The sequence below is a fragment of the Nothobranchius furzeri genome, chromosome 6 (assembly GCF_043380555.1).
Source record: "Nothobranchius furzeri strain GRZ-AD chromosome 6, NfurGRZ-RIMD1, whole genome shotgun sequence".
NCBI classification, from domain to species: Eukaryota; Metazoa; Chordata; class Actinopteri; order Cyprinodontiformes; family Nothobranchiidae; genus Nothobranchius; species Nothobranchius furzeri.
The window spans coordinates 63,125,771-63,140,071 of record NC_091746.1 but is presented as its reverse complement, the minus strand read 5'-3'; the positions used below and the strand labels follow the sequence as shown (position 1 = coordinate 63,140,071).

The 14,301-nt window shown below is 43.2% G+C and overlaps 1 protein-coding gene across 4 annotated transcripts in view; it reads right to left on the bottom strand.

The window, feature by feature from the left end:
- adamts6 (ADAM metallopeptidase with thrombospondin type 1 motif, 6) overlaps nt 1-14,301 on the bottom strand; it is a 129,561-nt gene that overhangs the window by 39,997 nt on the left and 75,263 nt on the right. For all 4 annotated transcript variants that reach the window (XM_054744522.2, XM_054744518.2, XM_054744519.2 and 1 more), the window contains exons 16-18: nt 10,776-10,909; nt 1,889-2,012; nt 1,148-1,228 (exon numbers count right to left, since the gene is read on the bottom strand). In XM_054744522.2, coding sequence (XP_054600497.1) covers nt 1,148-1,228; nt 1,889-2,012; nt 10,776-10,909 — 339 coding nt within the window. The remainder of the gene's footprint in view (nt 1-1,147; nt 1,229-1,888; nt 2,013-10,775; nt 10,910-14,301) is intronic.

The window sequence follows — 14,301 nt, the reverse complement described above, 5'->3', positions numbered from 1 at the left end:
TAAGATGTTCTCTGCTGTTTCCTGGATGTTAAAAAACACAACAGCTTTCCCTGTCGAGAGTCAAGATGGGTGAGTCTGTGGTTGTTAAGTGACAGTGTGATGTAGATCTGTCAGGCTTTTCAAATCCTTGAGTTTTCAGTCAGAAGCTAATGCAGGAGATATGTGTAGGAGACTATTTTCATGTTCAGCCTGCATGATAAACTCAGAGTGACCCATCATAATCAGAAATAAGATTCAAAACATTTTTTTCAGTGTTCCACACTTTTAAAAACACCATTTCTGTGCATGGGGGAGTAGACACGATGACCTTTAACCTGTTTTGAAACTTTTATTTCGTGTTTCCTATCTGAGTAAATTGAGCTTGTTTTTACCTTTGCTGACATGTTTTGGCTTTTGCTGTAGCCTTCATCAGAGCACCGCCGATGTTGGTGGTGTCACTTCTGTTCATCTGCGGGCAGCAGAGGGCGATATTACCCTCTGCTGCCCGCGCCTTCTCCGTTGATCACCAGGTCTCATGACAATACAAAAGATGGATCAAAAAACCAATTGAAATACGGTGATGTGGAACTAGGACCATGAACAGGGACGAAAGCTATTGTCCTCTGCTGCCCGCAGACAAACAGAGACGAAAGTAACGCCACCAACTTTGGTGGCGCTGGAGGCTACAGTGGAAGCTGAAACATGTCAGCAAAGGTAAAAACAAGCTCCATTTACTCAGTGTTTAGTGAAGAACCAGAACAAATAGGACCTTTAACCCTTCCCAGATTCATAAGCAACAACAGTGGTGGTGCTTGTCCTCCTGGGCATTGGGTTAAAACATGCCTGTATGCTCCAGACCAGAAAAATGACATATACTTTTTAAGAGGTGCCTAAACTGATGAGAATCCATTCATTGAGTGCTTTGGTGCTAAAAATAAGCAAATCGTATTTATGTCCAACTTTGCTGCTGCATACACATAATAGTCTGTATACAAACATTCCCGTTGTAGATGCATTCTCTTCCTAAACAACAGTTTCAGGTTTGACCTCATGGCGGTACTAAAAATGATGCCAGGGACTCACCAAAATCAGTGGTGTTCAAGACCTAAGAGGTGCGAATATTTCTTCAGCACTTTAACAACTTCATCAGCCTCCTTCAGTTACTCACCAATATAATTCTTTGACACCACAACTTCTTTAATCTCAATGTAAACGGATCCTTTTGGGACCTGAACAACCTCCATGTAGCCTGGGAGGCAAAAAGAGACATTATTGAAGAGTTACCCCCCCCCCACACACACACACACATGCACACACACACTGTAGTCTTCATTTCTCTATGACATATTGCTTCAACACACAGAAGACATAAAGTTACATATCATACTAGGAAGGAGAACATATAGATTCAACTCCAAATCACCCAAAAAGGACACGGCGATCATGCAGGAGGACACAACAGCCTCACATGCGCACACAATATTTTTAGATGGTTTACTAGCCATACCATAGAAGGAGAAATATGTTTTATCCCTGCCTTGTTCGCTGTACACAAGCTCTGACCGCCCTAACGCCTGACTTTTTCTTACTGCCTAACATAAATGTATGTATCATGCAAAAGATATTTTGGACTGACTCCCAGTTCGGATAACCTCTGCTCCATAGGTAGGTGACAGATAAAAAATGTTTTCCAGATGACGTGGATGTGATGTCTGCTTGATAAGATCTCTTTTTTACCTAAACAGGAACAAGTCCTTACAGTCTGTGTCACATGTAGTGATAAAAAATAAAACATGGAGTGCAGTCTCTGCTCCATAGTATATCACTGGAGATCTAACAGAAACCTGAGGTGACAGGACAGCTAAAAGTCTCTTATCCTAAAACTCAGGCCAAAGGTCATGCGTTTTACCTCCTCTTGGTAGAGAGTCGTTAAAGAGTCCCTCTGTGGCCTCGCAGGTGCTGCCGTCTCCTCCACAAACACGGCATCGATCTTCTTTAGCATCTGAGCCCAAAGTGTTGTCGCAGCCCACGTGCTTTGAAGTCAAAAGGGCAGAGTCAGCACAGCTTTATATAATAGTTGTGTCAATTAGCATGATTTTTGGGTGTAAATTTAACATATGGCTTTCTGCAGATGAGGCAGAGTTTTTATCAGGGATGTAAAGAAATTCAGATACACTGATATATATCACGATATTTCGTGTCATGATATTTAACGGGAGCGCATTGAAATTTTTTGAGAATGGACATGCTAACATTTGCTGAATTTCTTTGTGCGGTGCAATTCACCCTCCGACAGCTAGGTGGCAGCAGTTTTTAGCCCCTTAATTCTGACGGAACAAGATCGGGCAATAACCACAGACATCGTATACGTAGATGCCGCGTGGACTGGCGCTGCCTATTGGAGCTGCCGTAGTGGCAGACCGCCATTTTGGTTGGGTCTCCTTTCACCCCCAGTGCATTCACTTCTGTCAGTGTGCCCCAGGGGAGCTGTGGCTGCCTTGTAGCTCATCACCACAAGTGTGTGAATGTGTGTGTGAATGAATAAATGGTACACTGTAGTGTAAAGTGCTTTGGAGTCCTCTGGCTCTGAAAGGGGCTATACAAGTGCGGGTCACTTATCATTCATTTCTACTAGGGAAGGTGCTTACCAAACTGAAAAACACATTTTATTGTGCTTTTGCACATAATCAGACAGATGGGATGGTATGATAGTTAGAATATAAATATAAATAAACAAAATACATTCAAATCCCTACTAGTAGGCTAGAAAAGTCAATCCCACATAATCTGTTTTGAAATGTGATCTGTGGGCTGTACAAAACTTGATTTTTGTACAGCCCACAGATGACAGTTTTTTTTTCAATAGACCTGCTGTGGTCTCTAGTACAAATGAATGCCTTGTGAGTTGATTATCTGTTTAGCGCTCCTGTTCCATGGGGCAGAGCCTTACTCGTTAGCATTCATGATATGCAAACCTCTAGCTGGCTAACAACGATGCGATTACTCTGCCGGGCCAAAAAATAGGTCACACACTATAATATTTCCTTTAGCTTTGCTGTGGTGTTGTTTCAATAAGCTTCTGCAATGTCACCAGCTTTGTTTCCATCCAGTGTTGCATTAACGTTTCACCAAGATCTTGCATTGATGATGGTAGAGTCTGACTGCTGCACAAAGCCTTCTCCAGCACATCCCAAAGTTTCTCAATGGGGTTAAGGTCTGGACTCTGTGGTGGCCAATCCATGTGTGAAAATGATGTCCCATGCTCCCCGAACCACTCTTTCATTATCTGAGCCCGATGAATCCTGGCATTGTCATCTTGGAATATGGCCGTGGCATCAGGGAAGATAGAATAACCTGGTCAAGGATATTCAAGTAGTCAGCTGACCTCATTCGTGGAGCACATCTTGTTGCTGAATCTAGACCTGACCAACTGCAGAAACCCCAGATCATAACACTGCCCCCACAGGCTTACAGTAGGCACTAGGTATGATGGGTGCATCACATTATCTGCCTCTCTTCTTACCCTGATGCACCCATCACTCTGGAACAGGGCCCATCTGGACTCATCAGACCAGTTTTAATTAAGCGTCGGACAGTTTTGAACCCAGTTTTAGTCGTTTCTGCATCTCCTTAAACATTTTCTCTGCTTGATGCCAAAGATCTGACCCTTCTCACACAGACTAACATCTTTTCCACGACCACCAGATGTGACTATCCACCTGGTTGTTCAAGAAATAAGAAGCAGCTCATTGGGGTTAAATAACTTGTTGCAGCTGAAAGATCATCGCCTTGCAGTAATTATCCAATAGGAGGCTCCTACCTGTTTGCTTAGTTAAATAAAGGTGGGAACTTTTCTTTAGGCCGAGCTGTGGATTTACCTTCCACATATGTTTTAGGTTTAAAAAAATGCAACATTGGCTATTTTTATTTTTGTCTCCACAAATAACACAAGCTCGCACAAGTTCTACAATGTTGAGAAGTCGCTAATGCTAACAGTTAGCTTTTATTGCTATCTCCTGATTTCTAAAGTCCAGTTCCAGTGCTCGCACTTCCACACTTGCGCCCCTCAATTGCTTGTTCTAGTCTGGCGGCGCGATTGTGTGAGGTGTCCTGATTCTCAAGTGCAGAAGTTGACCACGTTCCCCCTTAGCACCTTTGATCCGCACTTTGCCAAACTCTAACCCTGATCTATGAAGAAAAGTAGGTCAGAGACTGCGTACTTATTGGTTCGCTACGTTAGACACCCCAGGCTGCCAATATTCAATAACAAAAAGGTGGTTCTAGGACTAGGAATTATAAAATTCCCTGTTTTTATTAAATACATATTTTAATTCACATTTTATTCACGGAATTTTGGTTCAAGTGCAATAAATAGTAACATCAGAAACACGAGATTCACTCATTACAATAAGAACTTTACGATTAACCAAATATCAACTTAAGGGAAAATGATAATGTATCTTCATGTTCCGTCAGATCTCAGTCTTATTTTGGCTTGCCCTATCTGCTGTATCTAATCTTTGTCTCTTCTTAGGATACCCGCATATGTCAGCAGCTCTGAGAAGTGATCTCAAAGCACAGAAGAGATTTATCATGGTGTGACAGAGCTGCTCGAGAGCAGGCCGTTAAAATGAAACAGCATGCTGGAGTCAGACTGGAAACCATCCTGCAATGCTCCTTTACTGGGGAATATTCCACCTCTAAGAGAGCTTTCTGGCTATGAAAACACACATCATGTTGGGTTTTTATGAGAATCAGAGGAAAGTTGTGGGTGCAGTCGCTGCACCTTTGCGCCAAATGGGAATCAAATCGTTCGGTCAGGTAGAAGTCAAAGCAAAAACATCTAGCGAGGAACCGAAAAGTTATTTCAGTTGTATCATACACAAAAACGATCTACACACACACACACACACACACACACACACACACACACACACACACACACAAATGATTAGTGCTCATGAAAACAAAGAGAGCACCAACTGCCAACTCCTTTCAATAAAACATGACTTTTCCTTGTTGTTAAATCAGTCTTTTTAGAAATAAAGAAAGCCATTATTAAATAAAAACTTTCACTTGTGTGTTTAATTTACCATAAAACAAATCTGACCGAGGCTGCAGAGCCAAGATAAGAGTCCCAATCAGCAGCTCTAAAAGCTGATTGTTCATTGTTTTCTAATCTATTGTTGTTGTTTTTTTTTTTCTTTATGCATTTTGTTTATGCAGCAGGGCTGTCAAAGAAAGGCTGGCACGGAGGCTGGGGATAGATAAAATGTCACTTGACAAAACAGGCTCACGATGAGTGTGAGTTTATAGTTTCGATTCTAAGATTTCATCTGAGTAGTTTTACGTCAAAGTAGAAAAGGGGCTCAGAAGTCTTTAAAGGAGCAACATGTAAGAATAAAATGATCTAATTTCTCAATCTTACTGAAAGGAAGGTGATATTGAAACCATTTTAATTCTCTGCCAGCTGAGTGGGGGTCAGTTTTTCACCTTTCTATAGAATTAAAGAGGGGCACAGTTTTTGTGTACAATCTGTAAGTTTGTGAGTTTGCTGTTTCTCCACCGAGCTAACGCTGCAGTGCGGGCTATTGTAATTTTACACTGGCAAGCAAAAAGCACCTGAGTTGTTTAAAGAACCAAAGCCAGTAAATAGGAGCGACACAGAAGTTATTTCTTGTACCCCTAAGAAGCCATGGCTACTTTTTGTTTTACTCTAAAATTGAGTAAAGAAGGCCATGGCTAATGTTGCGCTAACAATGGTGATGAGGGAATTAAAAGCGAATAGTCGGCTCTGAAAATATCTCAAGCTACTTTTTCAATAACCAACAACTCGATGTTACAGTGAGATGTGTGTGTGAAGTAGATTGTGGTGTTTTACTTCCTTTAATGAGTCGTTCAGAACTATGACAGCAAGCTAACAGCAAGACTGCAAACAACCACACTTCCTGTAATGCCAGAGAAATATTACCGTAATAAGTGTAGGAAGTGCTCCTTACCATAAAACATCTAAGAGTGCTAACACTAGATATGACAACGTATTTATCTACTTATCAACTTACTGTGTGACTCATGTTCACTTGTCATCTAGAATCTTCTGGTGCTGATCCATAACTGGCAACAGCCATGAAACTCACAGCATTTTATTGCTTAGGAAAATGGACTGCAGTTACCCAGTTTGACCACAGGATGTCATTCTATAGAGCTCCGGGAGTTGACGTCACTTCTACCGGCTTGCAACAGTTCAAATCGAAACGGCGCCATTTGGCAGGCAGAAGCCGGCAGCTGGACTATTTGTTATTGTCAGAAAACTCAATCAAACGGGAAATATGGTAGATTCCTGTTGTGCCCCAGGATGCAGAACAGACGTGGACGACATAAGGAATGAGTCATCTACAGGATTCCCCAAGATCCGGAGCGCCGCAAACGTTGGATCATTGTAATAAAACGAGCTAGTGACCGGGCGAAAATGAAACTGTGGGATCCCGAGAGTAAAGGTTTTCACTTATGCAGCGACCACTTCATATCAGGTACTTAAACCAACGTTTCCTCAACTGTGTATGGTATTTATTTTAAATGCTTTTATTACAATTCTTAGTGGGCTTCCTAAACTTATTTTGGCGTGGCTTTTTCTGTCTTATTACTCACAGCAGCAAGTAAACATCACGTAAAACGTTGCCTCGTGAGTTCTGTGTGCTGCCGTTTACGTGTTTTATGATCACAGCAATTAACCGGCTAAGCTGTATTTTATTTTTAAGCAATGGTTGATCATTTATCAGATAACACATAAAAAGCACTTTGGATTGCTATTATCTGTCTCACCGAGACTACTTACGTGTAAATCTGTTATTTGTCCGTCCATCCATCCATTTTCATCCGCGTATCCGGAATCGGGTTGCGGGGGCAGTAGCGTGACTTCCCTCTCCCCAGCCGCCGGAGCCAGCTCCTCCGGGTAAATCCCAAGGGGTTCCCCGGTCAGGTCCGGTGTTGTGCCGGTAAGAAGCCCGCTCCGACAGCTTCTGGCGTCGGAGCGGGCAGTAGAGTCGAGAGTCCCAGACCTCTCCCCAGCTCCTCCGGCCGGGGGAATCCCAAGGGGAATCCCACGGGGTTCCCCCGGCCAGGTCTGGTGTTGTGCCGGTAAGAAGTCCGCTCCGACAGCTTCTGGCGTTTTTAAAAAGTATCCCAGGGGCACGGTAAGGGTCGGAGATGTTTAGTCTATTTAATTTCTGACTATATAAAACGATTTCTTCTGTTTTAAAGTGTGAAGTAAACTCCGACGAAGTAAAATCCAAGCGGATCCCGTTCATGTTCATGGTTACATTTGTGTTTGTTTACCTTTTTTGCATGCCAAAATGGCGTCCACTAACTGAGAGTCACGTGGGGTCCGGAGCTCTATTGCACCTTTAATATTCTGTCAACCTTTCCAGAAGGTTTTATATAAATGGACAAGAGAACACAACCATAAATTAAATGTATTTTCAAGACTTCCCTACTGCCTAAACTCTGGGTCCCATGAATGTTGCCACAGCATGAGTTTCCTTGTTTGTGATACACTACCAGGTCTTTTACTGCAGTTGCTTCCTTTTTTTTTTTGTGGCTCTCTCCACATTTAGTGTTGTCTTCAGTAAATGAAGGGCAGCCCCACGGACTCATCCATTACTAAATATGTTCCCCTTTTCCACCTTCAAAGACTCCAGGGGATGTTTTGGGTGAAAGCGTCGGGTCTTCGTCCATCTGTGTCATAAAGCAGTCAGCTGTGCAGGATTTGAGTGTGAGAAGGCACATTCCTGAGCGGTGCAGAACTCATCCAGCTGCTTCTGTCTCCTGCCACAACACCAGCGACCCGGTAACACTGAAAGCCACGGGTGGCTGGGCCATCACACAAACCTCCACGTGTTCTACAGGTGACGTTTTAGCTGCTCCAGCTTTCACTGCACATTTTGTTTCTCATGTCTCTTGGAGAGGTTGATTTTATTAACATCTGTGCTGTTCCAGAAGTCCTCTGGCTTATTAATAATCATCACCAAAAGGAGGGCAGCTGATAGACATTTGATTCAAGATGGCTGCCACAGCAAACTGGCCGTAGAAAACACAAAAAAATAACTTTAACTCAATTTTACAGATGTTGAGCTGATGCTGGTGGTGTAAAATGTCAGGTTCACATGGTGAGATAGAGTGTTTGGTGTGCAGAAACACGTCAAAACTCCACACCAGAAACAAAACTATCTCACTCACAAAACCAAACATTCCACGGTCCGATGGGAAATCTCTCAAAACCTCTCGAGATCAAACAAGACTTCCAAGTGAACAAACATGGCAGAGAAGGAAGAAGATTTGGATTCCTCTCACTCGCCGTCAACGCTCTTTTTGATTGGCTACACGTCACATTCAACAGGCAGCACGCATGCTTGTCCGCATGCAGAGTTCATCATTTCTATTGCTCAGGTTATCCAATCCATCTCCTGAATATTTGTGGATGATCAGATAATTTACCTTTTCTGAAAATATTACCGTTGGCACCATTGAGATGTCATTTATCTTAAATACAAGTTATTTTTGTCAGCCTAAATTTATACCCGGTTCGATTCAGTGAAACTCCACCCATGCCCGCTCTGACAAAACGCTCGTACAAGCGTGTCTTAGGCCAGCCTGGTGTTGTGTTGGCCTTGGCAATCCAGTGGTTACAGTTGTCCAGTCTGGCACTCTAACCACTGGGCTACCAAGTCTGCTACAGGACAATAGTTGCCTAATATACCTATCCTGTGCTGGCCATTACATGTCTTTGTAGACAGGATGTAGGGTTTTTATGGCGGTGTTTTGTCCCCCGATGCAGAAGTAATTTGTCGGAATATACAGGTTTCAGAACCGAGACCACCAGCTTCAGGGAGAGGAGAAATGCCTGATGCAGTAGTAGTTTTCATCCAAGCCTTTTTAGAGCATTCAAAGTAAAACTCTAAACTTGCAGTTGATACAGGAAAATGCATGAATGCAGCCAAAAACAGGTTGGGGGGTTGTTTTCCCCTGTTAAATTGAGAATAGGTTTTAAGATCCTCCTTCTCACATATAAAGCTCTTAATAATCAAGCTCCATCATACATCAGTGATCTGATTGTTCCATACGTTCCTAACCGAGCACATCGCCCTCAGACTGCAGGTTTACTGGTGGCTCCCAGAATATCTAAAATTAGGATGGGAGGCAGATCTTTTAGTTATCAGGCTCCTCTCTTGTGGAACCAACTGCCAGCTTTGGCCCGTGAGGCAGACACTTTGTCTACTTTTAAGAATAGGCTTATAACATTTTTATTTTATAGGGCCTATGGTTAAAATCTGATGTTAGCCCAGATCTGTACAAGTGGGGGATTAGAGGGAGGTGGAGTGTACAGTCAGTAAAGACTGCTCTCCCTTGCCCTGCCTCCAACATGCCTCCATCTAAAAAGGCTAGGTTATCCAGCGTTATCTCTGTAGTTATGCTGCTATAGGCTTAGACTGCTGGAGGACACACTGACCACTTTCCACACTCGACTACTTTCTTCTACAATCTGCTCTTTAACTGTATTATTTCCTGCTATTTCAGCTGTTAACTTTATTTTTCTCTAAGTGTTTTTCTCCCCAGAAGAAGCTACAACGATGTTCTGCTGAGCTGTGATGCCCTCATGGAGGGGGCCATCGTCTAGCACACTGTTGCTAACCACTTAACCATTCTCCCGATAATAACACTTTACTTTCCTTGACGTTGGACGTGCTACTGCTAGTTTACCCGTTTAATTATAGATCCACTAGGATAAATACAATAAAGTTTATCTCTCACCAAATAGAATATTTACTAAGAAATCACAATGTAACCATAGAAACACTACTTGGTATATATGTTGCCTGTGTGTGTGTGTGTGTGTGTGTGTGTGTGTGTGTGTGTGTGTGTGTGTGTGTGTGTGTGTGTGTGCGTGCGCGCGTGTGCGTGCGTGCGTGCGTGCGTGCGTGCGTGTGTGTGTGTGTGTGTGTGTGTGTGTGTGTGTGTGTGTGTGTGTGTGTGTGTGCTCTGTCTTCTCGATCCCCAGTGAGTCGTGGAGGATGGCTGCTTATACTGAGCCAGGATCCTCTGGAGGTTTCTTCCTGGGAGTTTTCCTCTCCACTGTCGCTAAATGCTTGTTTAGTATGAGAATTGCTGTAAAGTCATTGACACTAGTCAGTGACTTGATGCAATCTGCTGGGTTCCTTATATAGGAAACGTTTTACTGATTGGCTTAATGAACTGACCTGTATTGGAATGTTTACTGTGTGAAGTGCCTTGAGACGACTCCTGTCTTGATTTGGCGCTATATAAACAAAAGAAATTTTAATTTAATTTTCAGCTGTGGCTACAATGTAGCTCATCACCACCAGCATGTGAAAGTGTGAATGACTGATTGTGTTGTAAAGCGCCTTGGGGGTTTCCAGGCCTCTAGAAGGCATTATCAAATTCAGGTCATTTACCATTTGTCAGTGCATTGGGCTCAGCTCATTATAGCAGTTAAAAGCTTCCTATGTAGGAAAACCAGAGTCACTGACTTGTGTCAGAGTCTTTACAGCAATCCCCAAACTAAGCAAGCATGCAGCGACAGTGAAAACTCCCTTTAACAGGTAGAAACTGCACACAGAACCTGGCTCAGTATTGATGAGCCTCGACTGACTAGTGTTTACAGAAAACAGGATTTACCTCTATGTAACATAATAATCCATTATCATATGTATTTTTTATTTAAAGCTTAATAAGAACATCTTTTGCAAAGCTGACCAGGTGCTTGCCGAGTGCTCCCATACCTTACACTCTCCGTTGATGCAGATGTCCAGAGAGTCGGCCTGACATTGGGTGCCATCGATGACAGCGGGGGAGCGCTCTGTGTAGAAGTTATAGCCCTCAGCCAAGCAGTTCAGAGCACAGGGCTTAACACCACCTGGAGAATATAGAACACACACACACACACACACACACACACACACACACACACACACACACACATGTATATATATACTTGTGAGGACACTGACCCTACCTGTCTTTGTGAGGACATCCACTTCCTGCATAGCTGTGCCTGGACACAGACAGCCTGGACTGAACCCCAACAGACCCAAACAACACATGTAGACCAGCAAACTCTCAGCACCATTGCAGATTCAGAGCCACCCCCAGGATCTCCTCTTGTCTTGCTGACAATATTAACCACACAAAGAGAAAAGTAAGCGATGCTCAGCTCTAAAATCCCCAGCCTGACGTCATCGTAACGCTGACACCCACAGAGACAGAGCGTCCTGCCAACAACAATCAAACCGACATTCCCACACAGGTTATCTGGTGTTTTTACATGGCTGCATCTAGCATGCTGAGCCATGTGAGGCAAGAGGTGATGGATTTGATTAAACAAGCCTTTTGAAAAAGGAGATCAAACTTAAGCTCTTCCTTCTCTGAAAGAAAATTAAAGCTGTTTTCATGCTTCGAACATTACAGCTTTTGAGCTAGTTGTGTTTTTCCTGGAGAAGGAATTTTTCATGATCTGCAGAAGCCAACAAGAGAAGGACACTCCTTAACTTCAGTCACTGACTGGAGTAGTTGGGAAAAGTCTAACCTGTCAGGATCAGACAGATACAGTTTATCCACAGAATATTCTTACTCTGATTGACCCTTGAATTGAGACAAATCAGGATCTCAGGTCGGTATGTCAGATCTCCAAGTTTGGACCAGCAGCAGCAGCAGCTGCAAGACCAGCAAAGGTTTTGAAGAATCTAAAGAATTCCCATCCCATCAAACAGTGCTTCTGTCTGTTCATGTTAACAGGGAACACAAGCCAGAGCGGCCTGCAAACGTTCATCTGTGACATCCAGAGGACGGCAGGCAGGTTTTACAGCTTAGCAGTTTAGGGAAAATATTTTGGAATACTTTGCATGTTTGGGCCAAGCCTACTTTTAAAGTTAACATTTAAAGGTGAGGATTTAGTGAGAGCAACTCCAAAATCCACCACGCAGACTTTTCAAAGCCAATATTTGGCGCTTTATTACTGCTTATTAGTGATGTATACAGCGTGGTGATCATACAGAACATGGCAACCCAAACAGTTTTATTTTGAGGTTTCAGCCATTAAACACCTACAAATGAAGCTTTAGCTCTTCTTCTCCAGCAAATCCACAGTAATTCTGAGTTTTGGAACTTGTGCTTGTAATAACCATTGCCATAAATGGGAATTAGATTTCCAACCCAAACTTGAAGTTGGTAAATGATGACCGCCCGCTTGTGGCTGGTTCCAGAACGAGTTTAAAGACCTGGGGCCTCATTTATCAAGCTTGCTTACGCACAAAACCGGGTCGGAAAACTGCGTAAGCAACTTTCCACGCAAACTTTGGGATTTATGAACGAAAACTTAGCAGAAAAATGTGCACAACTTCAAGTTGACTAAGGACCTGGCTTACGCACATTTTGGACATGGAGAGCTCCTGCAGTGCTGCTGCTGAGAAGGATAAAATTATGAAATCCTGCAGCATTATCCCTTCTACTGCTTCGTTTTCACACAGAACAAGACCCCCCATACGCACGCATACAAACACATGCGCGCACACACTCACACACACACACACAGCCTGAAGCCAGAATACGGAATGCAGAATATCAGCAAGGGGGCAGATTAGACAGAATGTCATGCGTCTGTGACAGTGTGTGTCATGTCACTGCGACCCGATTGATCATGCGCCCTGGCTCCTTGGACAAGGGAGATCTCCATTTGGGTGACTGGTTAACACATGTGACTTTCACCTGGGAGTCTGGGGATTGAATCTCGATTGGACCTTTTTTTTTTAATATTCGCCACAAATCTCTGAAGAATTCACAACATTGACAGCTTCAGCAACGCTGTGCCACTGCGTGGATTTTCTCTTATTTGTTTTGCAAAAGCACTTCCTTACATTTCTCCACCTCACCCACAAGTACCTCAATATCTGCTTGTGAAATAGCGCTTCCTTGATCTGTGGCCATAATCGAAATGTTGCAACAGCCGGCTTATGTATATGCATGAGATTCACAAGGCGCTTTGCATTGACTATTTATGGCAGTAAATGGGCGTGGTGAGGGCGGGATGTGACTAAAATGCAGCTGAGAACCATTCTCGTTAGTCTCTGATTTATGAAGCAGAGATTAAGTGCAGCTGTGTGTGCTCCATGTTTGATAGATGACAAACCTACTTGGCGTACGTAAATTTTTTTTGCTGAGCTTAAGTACGGTTTTAGTAAGGATTCTACGCAATGTTTTATAAACGAGACCCCAGATCCTTCTATTCTAACAGTAATTACATTGGCCTGAAAATTTAAATATTGAAGCTTATAAAAAGGATTTTCTTTTAGGTAGAGGCATTATTCCTCTACTTACTAAGGTCTATAACCAGCATATTACTGGGTTGTTACACTAATGGGAGACATGAAATTGTTTAAAAGTTTTCAGATTTTCAGATGGAATCACACTGAATTTGTACTTATTGTTAGGAACAAGTGTGAAATATAGTAGAATCATGCATTGAATATGACTTGGGCCCGGTTCACACTGGAATATTTTAAAAGTCCATCCATCTATTGGCCTCCGCTTATCTGGGATTGGGTAATGAGGGCAGCAGCCTAAGCAGAGAGGCCCAGACTTCCCTCTCCTCAGCCACTTGGGCCAGCTCCCTCGGGGGATTCCCAAGGTGTTCCCTGGCTAGATGAGAAACGTCATCCCTCCAGTGTGTCCTGGGTCATCCTTTAGGTCTCCTCCTAGGATGTGGACGGAAAACCTCACCAGGGAGGCGTCTAGATGGCAGATGTCTGAGCCACACCAACTAGCTCCTCTTGATGTAAACAACACCTGCATCACTGCAGACACAGCCCCAATCGCTGTCCATCTCCAGCTCCATCTTTCCCTCAGTCATGAAAAAGAATTTGAGATACTTCAACTCCTCCACTTGGGACAGGACCTTGATTTAAAAAGTGTTCAAAATATGAGAGACCCCACAGGTGCAGATTAAATATCCAGATAAAAAGGTTTTGGTTTTACAGTGTGTGGTACGTGGCTACGTGGTAAAACTACACAACATATGATCCAGTTTCACTGACAAACATTCCCCTGTCAGACGGGAAATCTCGCAAAACTTCTCAAGATCAAACGTGACTTTGGAATAAACAAACAAGGCAGAGAAGCATACCTCCATCACCTATCTCTCTGACTGGCTACACACCACATTCAACAAGGCACATAGTTGTTTGTCCTTTGGGCACACCACACATGCTGCAATATCAAAATCACAACTCACAACACAATCCAACATGCTTCTCT